The sequence below is a fragment of the Scyliorhinus torazame genome, chromosome 31 (genome assembly GCF_047496885.1).
Source record: "Scyliorhinus torazame isolate Kashiwa2021f chromosome 31, sScyTor2.1, whole genome shotgun sequence".
Lineage (NCBI taxonomy): Eukaryota > Metazoa > Chordata > Chondrichthyes > Carcharhiniformes > Scyliorhinidae > Scyliorhinus > Scyliorhinus torazame.
The window spans coordinates 26,969,751-26,984,219 of record NC_092737.1 but is presented as its reverse complement, the minus strand read 5'-3'; the positions used below and the strand labels follow the sequence as shown (position 1 = coordinate 26,984,219).

The 14,469-nt window shown below is 44.1% G+C and overlaps 1 protein-coding gene across 2 annotated transcripts in view; it reads left to right on the top strand.

Moving 5' to 3' along the window:
* LOC140404769 (claudin-15-like) overlaps positions 1-8,010 on the top strand; it is a 171,379-nt gene extending 163,369 nt beyond the window's left edge. Inside the window, exons 4-5 of one of the 2 annotated variants that reach the window (XM_072493490.1) lie at positions 6,540-6,647; positions 7,600-8,010. In XM_072493490.1, the coding sequence (XP_072349591.1) occupies positions 6,540-6,647; positions 7,600-7,717 (226 nt within the window). In that variant the 3' untranslated portion in view covers positions 7,718-8,010. Of the gene's footprint in view, positions 1-6,539; positions 6,648-7,596 lie in introns of both variants that reach the window. The other variant, XM_072493488.1, reaches the window with a different exon arrangement.
* The last annotated feature ends 6,459 nt before the right edge of the window (positions 8,011-14,469 follow it).

Genomic DNA, 14,469 nt, shown 5'->3' with positions numbered 1-14,469 from the left:
GATAGTGTGGAGACACAGATTAACTGGAATGTGTGTGACTGTGTGGGGGTACAGTTTAACTGGAGTGTGTGTGTGAGACAGTGTGGCACAGTTTAACTGGAGTGTGTGACAGTGTGGGGATACAGTCTAACTGGAGGGTCTATGTGTGACCGTGTGGAGACACAGATTAACTGGAATGTGTGTGACACTGTGGGGATACAGTCTAACTGGAGTGTGTGTGTGAGACAGTGTGGCACAGTTTAACTGGAGTGTGTGTGACAGTGTGGGGATACAGTCTAACTGGAGGGTCTATGTGTGACCGTGTGGAGACACAGATTAACTGGAGTGTGTATGTGTGACAGTGTGGGGGTACAGTCTAACTGGAGGGTCTATGTGTACCGTGTGGGGACACAGTCTAACTGAAGTGCGTGTGTGTAACAGTGTGGGGACACAGTTTAACTGGAGTGTGTATGTGTGACAGTGTGGGGACACAGTTTAACTGGAGTGTGTGTGTGACAGTGTGGGGACACAGTTTAACTGGAGTGTGTGTGTGACAGTGTGGGGACACTGTTTAACTGGAGTGTGTGTGAGACAGTGGGGGAACACAGTTTAACTGGAGTGTGTGTGTGTGACAGTGTGGGGGCACAGTCTAACTGGAGTGTGTGTGTGTGACAGTGTGGGGATACAGTTTAACTGGAGTGTGTGTGTGACAATGTGGGGGCACAGATTAACTGGAGTGTGTGTGTGTGACAGTGTGGGGGCACAGTTTAACTGGAATGTGTGTGTGAGTGTGGGGACGCGGTTTAACTGGAGTGTGTGTGTGAGACAGTGTGGGGATACAGTCTAACTGGAGTGTGTGTGTGTGACAATGTGGGGGCACAGTTTAACTGGAATGTGTGTGTGACAGTGTGGGATCACAGTTCAACTGGTGTGTGTGTGACAGTGTGGGGACACAGTTTAACTGGAGTGTGTGTGTGTGACAGTGTGGGGGCACAGATTAACTGCAGTGTGTGTGTGTGACAGTGTGGGGGTACAGTTTAACTGGAGTGTGTGTGTGTGACAGTGTGGGGGTACAGTTTAACTGGAGTGTGTGTGTGAGACAGTGTGGGGATACAGTCTCACTGGAGTGTGTGTGTGTGACAGTGTGGGGACACAGTTTAACTGGAGTGTGTGTGTGACAGTCTGGGGACACAGTTTAACTGGTGTGTGTGTGTGACAGTGTGGGGACACAGTTTAACTGGTGTGTGTGTGTGTGTGACAGTGTGGGGACACAGTTTAACTGGAGTGTGTGTGTGTGACAGTGTGGGGGCACAGTTTAACTGGAGTGTGTGTGTGTGACAGTGTGGGGACACAGTTTAACTGGAGTGTGTGTGTGACAGTGTGGGGACACAGTTTAACTGGAGTGTGTGTGTGAGACAGTGTGCGGACACAGTTTAACTGGAGTGTGTGTGTGTGACAGTGTGGGGACACGGAATAACTGGAGTGTCTGTGTGAGACAGTGTGGGGACTCAGTTTAACTGGAGTGTGTGTGTGTGACAGTGTGGGGACACAGTTTAACTGGAGTGTTTGTGCGTGTGACAGTGTGGGGACACAGTTTAACTGGAGTGTGTTTGTGTGACAGTGTGGGGTCACAGTCTAACTGGAGTGTGTGTGTGTGACAGTGTGGGGGCACAGTTTAACTGGAGTGTGTGTGTGTGACAGTGTGGGGACACAGTTTAACTGGAGTGCTTGTGCGTGTGACAGTGTGGGGACACAGTTTAACTGGAGTGTGTGTGTGACAGTGTGGGGGCACAGTTTAACTGGAGTGTGTGTGTGTGACAGTGTGGGGACACAGTTTAACTGGAGTGTTTGTGCGTGTGACAGTGTGGGGACACGGAATAACTGGAGTGTCTGTGTGAGACAGTGTGGGGTCACAGTCTAACTGGAGTGTGTGTGTGTGACAGTGTGGGGGCACAGTTTAACTGGAGTGTGTGTGTGTGACAGTGTGGGGACACAGTTTAACTGGAGTGTTTGTGCGTGTGACAGTGTGGGGACACAGTTTAACTGGAGTGTGTTTGTGTGACAGTGTGGGGTCACAGTCTAACTGGAGTGTGTGTGTGTGACAGTGTGGGGGCACAGTTTAACTGGAGTGTGTGTGTGTGACAGTGTGGGGACACAGTTTAACTGGAGTGTGTGTGTGTGACAGTGTGGGGACACAGTTTAACTGGAGTGTGTGTGTGACAGTGTGGGGGACACATTTTAACTGGAGTGTGTGTGTGTGACAGTGTGGGGGCACAGTTTAACTGGAGTGTGTGTGTGTGACAGTGTGGGGGCACAGGTTAACTGGAGTGTTTGTGCGTGTGACAGTGTGGGGATACAGTTCAACGGGAATGTGTGTGTGTGACAGTGTGGGACACCGTTTCACTGGAGTGTGTGTGTGTGACAGTGTGGGGACACAGTTTAACTGTAGTGTGTGTGTGTGACAGTGTGGGGACACAGTTTAACTGGAGTGTGTGTGTGAGATAGTGTGGGGGCACAGTTTAACAGGAGTGTGTGTGTGTAACAGTGTGGGGACACAGTTTAACAGGAGTGTGTGTGTGTGACAGTGTGGGGACACAGGTTAACTGGAGTGTGTGTGTGTGACAGTGTGGGGGCACAGTTTCACAGGAGTGTGTGTGTGTGTGACAGTGTGGGGACACAGTTTAACTGGAGTGTGTGGGTGTGACAGTGTGGGGCCACAGTTTAACTGGAATGCGTGTGTGACAGTGTGGGGATACAGTTTAACTGGAGTGTGTGTGTGTGACAGTGTGGGGACACAGTTTAACTGGAGTGTGTGTGTGACCGTGTGGGGACACAGTTTAACTGGAGTGTGTGTGCGTGACAGTGTGGGGGACACAGTTTAACTGGAGTGTGTGTGACAGTGTGGGGACACAGTTTAACTGGAGTGTGTGTGTGACAGTGTGGGGACACAGTTTAACTGGAGTGTGTTTGTGTGACAGTGTGGGGACACAGTTTAACTGGAGTGTGTGTGTGTGACCGTGTGGGGACACAGTCTAACTGGTGTGTGTGTGTGACAGTGTGGGGGACACAGTCTAACTGGAATGTGTGTGTGACAGTGTGGGGATACAGTTTAACTGGAGTGTGTGTGTGACAGTGTGGGGCCACAGTTTAACTGGAGTGTGTGTGTGACAGTGTGGGGACACAGTTAGACTGGAGTGTGTGTGTGACAGTGTGGGGACATTGTTTAACTGGAGTGTGTGTGTGACATTGTGGGGACACAGTTTAACTGGAGTGTGTGTGTGTGACAGTGTTGGGGCACAGTCTAACTGGAGTGTGTGTGTGACAGTGTGGGGACACAGTTTAACTGGAGTGTGTGTGTGACAGTGTGGGGGCACAGTTTAACTGGAGTGTGTGTGTGTGTGACAGTGTGGGGACACAGTTTAACTGGAGTGTGTGTGTGACAGTGTGGGGACACAGTTTAACTGGAGTGTGTGTGTGTGTGACAGTGTGGGGACACAGTTTAACTGGAGTGTGTGTGTGACAGTGTGGGGACACAGTTTAACTGGAGTGTGTGTGTGACAGTGTGGGGACACTGTTTAACTGGAGTGTGTGTGTGAGACAGTGTGCGGACACAGTTTAACTGGAGTGTGTGTGTGTGAGACAGTGTGGGGGCACAGTTTAACTGGAGTGTGTGTGTGACAGTGTGGGGACACAGTTTAACTGGAGTATGTGTGTGTGACAGTGTGGGAACACAGTTTAACTGGTGTGTGTGTGTGTGTGACAGTGTGGGGACACAGTTTAACTGGTGTGTGTGTGTGTGTGACAGTGTGGGGGCACAGTTTAACTGGAGTGTGTGTGTGACAGTGTGGGGACACAGTTTAACTGGAGTATGTGTGTGTGACAGTGTGGGAACACAGTTTAACTGGAGTGTGAGTGTGTGACAGTGTGGGTTACAGAATACTTGGAGTGTGTGTGACAATGTGAGGGACACAGTTTAACTGGAGTCTGTGTGTGTGACCGTGTGTGGACACAGTTTAACTGGAGTGTGTGTGTTTGACAGTGTGGGGACAGATAGCAAGCAAGCGAACATATTGCCCCCCCTTTAACTGTCCCCCCGCTGCCCACACACACAGACAGACAAACACAGAGAGGGGTGAAAATAATAAGGATGAAGGTGAAAAGTTAAGACTCTTTGCTTCCAAGGGTGGTTGCATAGTGGGTTTTCCTCACAGCACGCACGATGATCAAAGTCTCCGGTTTGCAGCTCGTGGTGGTCTTGTTGGCCAATTCTTTCATTCACAATGGTGCTGACCAGCAGCAGGCCTTCTGGGAGTCACTGTAGCTCCTATCGATCTGGGCCTGCAACCCGAGGCTCACACCCGGGCCTACTTCTTTCCTGAGACGCTCTGTCTCACTTCGGACTCTGCTCCCAGTTCAGGGTGCGACGTCCGGCCTTCGCAGTCTCGGGAAAATGATACCCAGCCTCATGCAGAGAGTATAACTGGACCTTTTTGGGAGTTAATTAGTCGGAACCCTCCATCCAGGCTGCAGAATCAAAAGTGGGACCTAAAACTCAACCCTTTCTCCTCTTTCTCCCCTTCTCGATCCCGCTGTTTGAAGTAAAGATACAGTCACAGGTCCATTAAATATTCATGGATCAGGGCGTCACAGTGTGTTAGCCCTGCTGCCTCACGGCGCCGAGGCCCCAGGTTCGATCCCGGCTCTGGGTCGCTGTCCGTGCGGGGTTTGCACATTCTCCCCGTGCCTGCGTGGGTTTCGCCCCCACAGCCCAAAGATGCGCCGGGTAGGTGGATTGCTCCTTAATTGGAGAAATTTAATTGGGCACTCTAAATTTAAACAAAATAACATCCATGCTTCAAAAATGTCACGGAGAAAATAAAAGGAAGGGAAAATAAGGGAATAAACTGGAACGAACAGGAGTGGACCCTTACTCCACATGGAACAGGATGCGCACTCTCTGGAACTGATGCGTCTTGCCACAACTGTATTCCTGAATTTAACAGAAATAAATTGAAGACACATTAAGGATTTCTCCTCTATATCGGGGAGACCAAACGCAGGCGGGGTGATCGCTTTGCTGAGCACCTTCGGTCTGTGCGCATTCAGGACCCTGACTTTCCCGTTGCTTGCCATTTTAACACAAGACCCTGCTCCCATGCCCACATGTCCGTCCTTGGCCTGCTGCAATGTTCCAGTGAAGCTCAACGCAAACAACATCTCACCTTCCGGTTAGGCACGCTACAGCCTTCCGGTCTCAACATCGAATTCACCAACTTCAGATGATCGGCTCTACCCCACCTCGACCCATTTGTTTTCATTTCATTTCAACTGTCTTTTACCATTTCTTTCTTTCTTAATATGCATTCAATTCCCCCCCCCCCCAATCGTATCCACCTTTCCTTCCCCTTTCTCCTCTTTGCTTCCCCCTTCCCCTCCCCCCACATCGACAGTTCACCCTCTGATGTTAGTTTCTCTGCTGTTTGACCTTTCACATCTTTTGTCCTCCCTGGGGACTGCCATTCGCACTCTGTTCCCTTGGTTTCTGTGGCCATTAGCACCCGGTTTCCCTGGGTTTCTGTGGCTATGGCTCATCTTTCATTCTCACTCTGACAAATGTTGAATTCTTTACCCGTCAGTCTGGCCTCAATACAACTCGAGACGGATTTGGAGGCATAGTATTATTTATTTTTAACCAACTTGCGAGTCTGACTCGCTTCCCAGGGACACAGAACACAGAGCCAGTCTCCTGGACCCCTTGGAAACGAATGAGGTCCAAGACAAAGGGATCTCTGCGAATACATTCAAATGGCATCAAGCTTCACACAGATTCCCATAGGTCATCCTATACCCCTCCTGACCTGGCCATACATCCTAATTGGCTCACTTCTCATTCCTTAACCCTGGGCCTCTTGTTACCCAGCATCCTTTACTCCTCCTCTACCAGACACCCCTCCCCCTTCCTTGCCATGCTTTATGAAATCCTTTCTCTGTGAAATCACTAGAATTAGACCGGCCTACGTCTACATTACTGTAACTAATATATTTAAACTAACTATTTTATATCACATTCGTCAACCCCACAGTATAAATATTTCCCACTTTCTCGGTCTGTTAGCTTTGACAAAGAGTCATCGGACTCGAAACGTTCGCTCTTTTCTCTCCCTACCGATGCTGCCAGACTTGCTGAGATTTTGCAGCATTTTCTCTTTCGCGAAGGATTTGTTTGAAACCAACACGTCACCAAACTTGTCCCTTTTAGAGCTTCTAATCCTCATTTCATGGCCCTTTTGCTCCCTCTGCGTTTCAGCGCCTTTGCCCCATGATCCTTCAGGCTTGCCGTCAGTACCTCTGGAGTCTCTGATGTAATTAAATAATAAACATGTTCCCCAGGTTTGAGTTCAAACAACTGCATTAACTTTGAGAAATCAGAACAACTCCCAGCAGCAATTGGCTACTTGCGGGATGTCTGGGGTAGGGGTCGAGCCGTTACGCGGCTGTGACACATTGACCTTGGGGGTGTCCACGTTGGTGACCATGGTAATCTCCTTCTCTGATTCCAGGTACGAGCTTGGACCAGGCCTCTACATTGGCTGGGCTGGGGGGTCTCTGGAGCTGATTGGAGGGATCTGCCTGTGTCTGTCTTGTAAAGCAGCCAGAGGGGCCACCGGGTAAGTGTGACAGAGAGAAAAGCCCAGGCGTATCGCACACAGCACAGTCTTCCACCTGGGCACAGCTTATCCCGCACTCCTCTCCGTCCCCAAAACCCCTTCCCCACCCTCAACACTCATTCTTCTTCCGAGACACTGCATTGCTCACCTCCCTGATTTTCCCCCTCACTACTCTCTGCCCCCACTGAACACTGATCTGCCCCTCCCCAGACAGGGGCCTGGCCCTGGCCACTAACCCCTCCCTGGGGACTGGCCTGGCCCTGGGCACAGACCCCTCCCTGGGCACAGACCCCTCCCTGGGCACAGACCCCTCCCTGGGCACTGGCCTGGCCCTGGGCACTGACCCCTCCCTGGGCACAGGCCTGGCTCTGGGCACTGACCCCTCCCTGGGCACAGGCCTAGCCCTGGGCACTGACCCCTCCCTGGGCACAGGCCTGGCTCTGGGCACAGAGCCCTCCCTGGGCACAGACCCCTGCCTGGGCACAGGTCTGGCTCTGGGCACAGACCTCTCCCTGGGCACAGACCCCTCCCTGGGCACAGACCCCTCCCTGGGCACAGACCCCTCCCTGGGCACAGACCCCTCCCTGGGCACAGACCCCTCCCTGGGCACAGACCCCTCCCTGGGCACTGACCCCACCCTGGGCAGTGACCCCTCCCTGGGCAGTGACCCCTCCCTGGGCAGTGACCCCTCCCTGGGCAGTGACCCCTCCCTGGGCACTGACCTCTCCCTGGGCACTGACCTCTCCCTGGGCAGTGACCCCACCCTGGGCACTGACCCCACCCTGGACACTGAGGCCCCCCTGGGCATTGGGCCCACCCTGTGCAATGCAACCACCCCACTGCCCTGACACATGCCAGCGACGCGAGAGACTCTCTCCGACACCATGGTGACGGGGCTTGTTTTACCTACACCAGGCGTAGTTCGTGACTTCCTGTCTCCCTTTTTAAGCAGCAACTACACGTACAGGTACAGAGCTCCCAGATCGACCCCGGGAGCGGGAACGGTGTCCAGGAAATGGACCTCGGAGGTGGACAACAGCAGTAACTACGGGAAGAATGCTTACGTCTGAGGGACTGCAGGGTCTGGGTGTCTACATTAGTGCCGTGTTTGAATGGAGTCTGGGACAACATTCGTCCCGAAGAGCAGCCTCCTCACCGAGGATCAGTGTGAACTGTGTCCAGTGTCATCTACACGTGCATCTGTTCATCCCGGGTGCTGCCAGGCAAAATCCGGTCCCCTTTCCCTTTCTTCGCTTCTGTTAAATCTGATCATTGGCACAGGTATTGACGAGTATGCTCCTCCTGTCCTCCGGGGGAAACGGGTAGAAGTAATTAATGGGGAATAAAAACATTCTTGGATAAACCGCCCTGTTCTGAATGTTTGATTGCAACCACTTGGGGAGGGGGGGGGGGGGGGGGGGTCATTCGCTCGCCTTCTTCCACATCCTCTGAGGTGGTGGAGATTGTGGGTATGGGGGGGGGGGGGCGGGGGTTTGAAAGGTGCTGTCGAAGGAGCCGTGGGGAGATGGGATCTCTCTCTAGCCCAGGGACAGCCATGTGAGGGGCATGGATTCCGCTCCCTGTTGGACCCAGCACCCACCAACAACGCGGCTCCCCACTCTAGCCCATTCCCCACCTACCTTCCTCACCGGACCAGTGAGGGGAGGCCCACAGGGTACATTAATTCCCCACTGCAGCCTGACCATCCATTCCTCCTTCAGCATCACTTACCATTGGAGGACAATAAGATTGCCCTTTCAATCTTCCTCCAGCAATACCGACACATTCAATTTCGACAGCAACCTTAAGGGGATTAAATGCCACAAGGATCCACGCGCGTTGGAAACGGGTTGAGGATTCCGGCCCCAATCACCAAGGGGAGCAGTGAAATCCGGCCACCCAGTGCCCCCGCTGGGTGAAGGAGTGGTTCGTCACCTCCCCTCGAATCCTTCTGCCACTCAATTCGAATCTGCACTTACCCGCAACACCAGCAGGAAACTAACCTCTCGAGGTTGAGAAAGCAGGTCACCCCAGTCTACTCCACCAAGTCTGCCCATCACCTTGCGTACCTTGTGCACCGCAGATTAACAAAACTATGTCAGAAAAACCTGTTCGAGGAGTTTTATGCACATATTAATGTGTTAAATTAGAGAGGAGGCAGATTTTAATGTGTTAAATTAGAGAGGAGGCAGATTTTAATGTGTTAAATTAGAGAGGGGACAGGTTTTAATGTGTTAAATTAGAGAGGAGGCAGATTTTAATGTGTTAAATTAGAGAGGAGGCAGATTTTAATGTGTTAAATTAGAGAGGAGGCAGATTTTAATGTGTTAAATTAGAGAGGGGACAGATTTTAATGTGTTAAATTAGAGAGGGGACAGATTTTAATGTGTAAAATTAGAGAGGAGGCAGATTTTAATGTGTTAAATTAGAGAGGGGACAGATTTTAATGTGTTAAATTAGAGAGGAGGCAGATTTTAATGTGTTAAATTAGAGGGGAGGCAGATTTTAATGTTTTAAATTAGAGAGGAGACAGATTTAATGTGTTAAATTAGAGAGGGGACAGCTTTTAATGTGTTAAAGTAGAGAGGAGACAGATTTTAATGTGTTAAATTAGAGAGGAGGCAGATTTTAATGTGTTAAATTAGAGAGGGGACTGATTTTAATGTGTTAAATTAGAGAGGAGGCAGATTTTAATGTGTTAAATTAGAGAGGGGACAGATTTCAATGTGTTAAATTAGTGAGGAGACAGATTTTAATGTGTTAAATTAGAGAGGAGGCAGATTTCGATGAGTTAAAGTACAGAGGAGACAGATTTTAATGTGTTAAATTAGAGAGGAGGCAGACTTTAATGTGTTAAATTAGAGAGGGGACAGATTTTAATGTGTTAAATTAGAGAGGAGGCAGATTTTAATGTGTTAAATTAGAGAGGAGACAGATTTAAATGTGTTAAATTAGAGAGGAGAGATTTAAATGTGTTAAATTAGAGAGGAGGCAGATTTTAATGTGTTAAATTAGAGAGGAGAGATTTAAATGTGTTAAATTAGAGAGGAGGCAGATTTTAATGTGTTAAATTAGAGAGGAGGCAGATTTAAATGTGTTAAATTAGAGAGGAGGCAGATTTTAATGTGTTAAATTAGAGAGGAGAGATTTAAATGTGTTAAATTAGAGAGGAGGCAGATTTTAATGTGTTAAATTAGAGAGGAGAGATTTAAATGTGTTAAATTAGAGAGGAGACAGATTTAAATGTGTTAAATTAGAGAGGAGGTAGATTTTAATGTGTTAAATTAGAGAGGGGACCGGTTTTAATGTGTTAAATTAGAGCGGAGACAGATTTTAATGTGTTAAATTAGAGAGGAGACAGACTTTAATGTGTTAAATTAGTGAGGAGTCAGATTTTAATGTGTTAAATTAGAGAGGAGGCAGATTTTAATGTGTTAAATTAGAGAGGCGACAGGTTTTAATGTATTAAATTAGAGAGGAGAGATTTAAATGTGTTAAATTAGAGAGGAGGCAGATTTTAATGTGTTAAATTGGAGAGGAGACAGATTTAAATGTGTTAAATTAGAGAGGAGGCAGATTTTAATGTGTTAAATTAGAGAGGGGACAGGTTTTAATGTGTTAAATTAGAGAGGAGACAGATTTTAATGTGTTAAATTAGAGAGGAGACAGATTTTAATGTGTTAAATTAGTGAGGAGACAGATTTTAATGTGTTAAATTAGAAAGGAGGCAGATTTTAATGTGTTCAATTAGAGAGGCGACAGGTTTTAATGTGTTAGATTAGTGAGAAGACAGATTTTAATGTGTTAAATTAGAGAGGGGACAGATTTAAATGTGTTAAATTTGAGAGGAGACAGATTTTAATGTGTTAAATTAGAGAGGAGAGATTTAAATGTGTTAAATTAGAGAGGGGACATGTTTTAATGTGTTAAATTGGAGAGGAGACACATTTTAATGTGTTAAATTAGAGAGGAGACAGATTTTAATGTGTTAAATTAGTGAGGAGACAGATTTTAATGTGTTAAATTAGAGGGGCGACAGGTTTTAATGTGTTAAATTAGAGAGGAGACAGATTTAAATGTGTTAAATTAGAGAGGAGAGATTTAAATGTGTTAAATTAGAGAGGTTGCAGATTTTAATGTGTTAAATTAGAGGGGAGAGATTTAAATGTGTTAAATTAGAGAGGAGGCAGATTTTAATGTGTTAAATTAGAGAGGAGAGATTTTAATGTGTTAAATTAGAGAGGAGACCGATTTAAATGTGTTAAATTAGAGAGGAGGTAGATTTTAATGTGTTAAATTAGAGAGGGGACCGGTTTTAATGTGTTAACTTAGAGCGGAGACAGATTTTAATGTGTTAAATTAGAGAGGAGACAGATTTTAATGTGTTAAATTAGTGAGGAGACAGAATTTAATGTATTAAATTAGAGAGGGGGCAGGTTTTACTGTGTTAAAGTAGAGAGGAGACAGATTTAAATGTGTTAAATTAGAGAGGAGGCAGATTTTAATGTGTTAAATTAGAGAGGGGACAGATTTTAAAGTGTTAGATTAGTGAGGAGACAGATTTTAATGTGTTAAATTAGAGAGGAGACAGATTTTAATGTGTTAAATTAGAGAGGAGACAGATTTAATGTGTTAAATTAGAGAGGGGACAGCTTTTAATGTGTTAAAGTAGAGAGGAGACAGATTTTAATGTGTTAAATTAAAGAGGAGACAGATTTTAATGTGTTAAATTAGAGAGGGGACAGATTTCAATGTGTTAAATTAGTGAGGAGACAGATTTTAATGTGTTAAATTAGAGAGGAGGCAGATTTCGAAGAGTTAAAGTACTGAGGAGACAGATTTTAATGTGTTAAATTAGAGAGGAGGCAGACTTTAATGTGTTAAATTAGAGAGGGGACAGATTTTAATGTGTTAAATTAGAGAGGAGGCAGATTTTAATGTGTTAAATTAGAGAGGAGAAAGATTTAAATGTGTTAAATTAGAGAGGAGAGATTTAAATGTGTTAAATTAGAGAGGAAGCAGATTTTAATGTGTTAAATTAGAGAGGAGAGATTTAAATGTGTTAAATTAGAGAGGAGGCAGATTTTAATGTGTTAAATTAGAGAGGAGGCAGATTTAAATGTGTTAAATTAGAGAGGAGGCAGATTTTAATGTGTTAAATTAGAGAGGAGAGATTTAAATGTGTTAAATTAGAGAGGAGGCAGATTTTAATGTGTTAAATTAGAGAGGAGAGATTTAAATGTGTTAAATTAGAGAGGAGACAGATTTAAATGTGTTAAATTAGAGAGGGGACAGGTTTTAATGTGTTAAATTAGAGAGGAGACAGATTTTAATGTGTTAAATTAGAGAGGAGACAGATTTTAATGTGTTAAATTAGTGAGGAGACAGATTTTAATGTGTTAAATTAGAAAGGAGGCAGATTTTAATGTGTTCAATTAGAGAGGCGACAGGTTTTAATGTGTTAAATTAGTGAGAAGACAGATTTTAATGTGTTAAATTAGAGAGGGGACAGATTTAAATGTGTTAAATTTGAGAGGAGACAGATTTTAATGTGTTAAATTAGAGAGGAGACACATTTTAATGTGTTAAATTAGAGAGGAGACAGATTTTAATGTGTTAAATTAGTGAGGAGACAGATTTTAATGTGTTAAATTAGAGAGGAGACAGATTTAAATGTGTTAAATTAGAGAGGAGAGATTTAAATGTGTTAAATTACAGAGGTTGCAGATTTTAATGGGTTAAATTTGAGAGGAGAGATTTAAATGTGTTAAATTAGAGAGGAGGCAGATTTTAATGTGTTGAATTAGAGAGGAGAGATTTTAATGTGTTAAATTAGAGAGGAGACAGATTTAAATGTGTTAAATTAGAGAGGAGGTAGATTTTAATGTGTTAAATTAGAGAGGGGACCGGTTTTAATGTGTTAACTTAGAGCGGAGACAGATTTTAATGTGTTAAATTAGAGAGGAGACAGATTTTAATGTGTTAAATTAGTGAGGAGTCAGATTTTAATGTGTTAAATTAGAGAGGAGGCAGATTTTAATGTGTTAAATTAGAGAGGCGACAGGTTTTAATGTGTTAAATTAGAGAGGAGAGATTTAAATGTGTTAAATTAGAGAGGAGGCAGATTTTAATGTGTTAAATTAGAGAGGAGACAGATTTAAATGTGTTAAATTAGAGAGGAGGCAGATTTTAATGTGTTAAATTAGAGAGGGGACAGGTTTTAATGTGTTAAATTAGAGAGGAGACAGATTTTAATGTGTTAAATTAGAGAGGAGACAGATTTTAATGTGTTAAATTAGTGAGGAGACAGATTTTAATGTGTTAAATTAGAGAGGAGGCAGATTTTAATGTGTTCAATTAGAGAGGCGACAGGTTTTAATGTGTTAAATTAGTGAGAAGACAGATTTTAATGTGTTAAATTAGAGAGGAGGCAGATTTTAATGTGTTAAATTAGAGAGGAGACAGATTTAAATGTGTTAAATTAGAGAGGAGGCAGATTTTAATGTGTTAAATTAGAGAGGAGAGATTTGAATGTGTTAAATTAGAGAGGAGGCAGATTTTAATGTGTTAAATTAGAGATGAGAGATTTAAATGTGTTAAATTAGAGAGGAGGCAGATTTTAATGTGTTAAATTAGAGAGGAGACAGATTCAAATGTGTTAAATTAGAGAGGAGAGATTTAAATGTGTTAAATTAGAGAGGAGACAGATTTAAATGTGTTAAATTAGAGAGGAGGCAGATTTTAATGTGTTAAATTAGAGAGGAGACAGATTTAAATGTGTTAAATTAGAGAGGAGAGATTTAAATGTGTTAAATTAGAGAGGAGGCAGATTATAATGTGTTAAATTAGAGAGGAGAGATTTAAATGTGTTAAATTAGAGAGGAGGCAGATTTTAATGTGTTAAATTAGAGAAGAGAGATTTAAATGTGTTAAATTAGAGAGGTTGCAGATTTTAATGTGTTAAATTAGAGGGGAGAGATTTAAATGTGTTAAATTAGAGAGGAGGCAGATTTTAATGTGTTAAATTAGAGAGGAGAGATTTTAATGTGTTAAATTAGAGAGGAGACCGATTTAAATGTGTTAAATTAGAGAGGAGGTAGATTTTAATGTGTTAAATTAGAGAGGGGACCGGTTTTAATGTGTTAACTTAGAGCGGAGACAGATTTTAATGTGTTAAATTAGAGAGGAGACAGATTTTAATGTGTTAAATTAGTGAGGAGACAGAATTTAATGTATTAAATTAGAGAGGGGGCAGGTTTTACTGTGTTAAAGTAGAGAGGAGACAGATTTAAATGTGTTAAATTAGAGAGGAGGCAGATTTTAATGTGTTAAATTAGAGAGGGGACAGATTTTAAAGTGTTAGATTAGTGAGGAGACAGATTTTAATGTGTTAAATTAGAGAGGAGACAGATTTTAATGTGTTAAATTAGAGAGGAGACAGATTTAATGTGTTAAATTAGAGAGGGGACAGCTTTTAATGTGTTAAAGTAGAGAGGAGACAGATTTTAATGTGTTAAATTAAAGAGGAGACAGATTTTAATGTGTTAAATTAGAGAGGGGACAGATTTCAATGTGTTAAATTAGTGAGGAGACAGATTTTAATGTGTTAAATTAGAGAGGAGGCAGATTTCGAAGAGTTAAAGTACTGAGGAGACAGATTTTAATGTGTTAAATTAGAGAGGAGGCAGACTTTAATGTGTTAAATTAGAGAGGGGACAGATTTTAATGTGTTAAATTAGAGAGGAGGCAGATTTTAATGTGTTAAATTAGAGAGGAGAAAGATTTAAATGTGTTAAATTAGAGAGGAGAGATTTAAATGTGT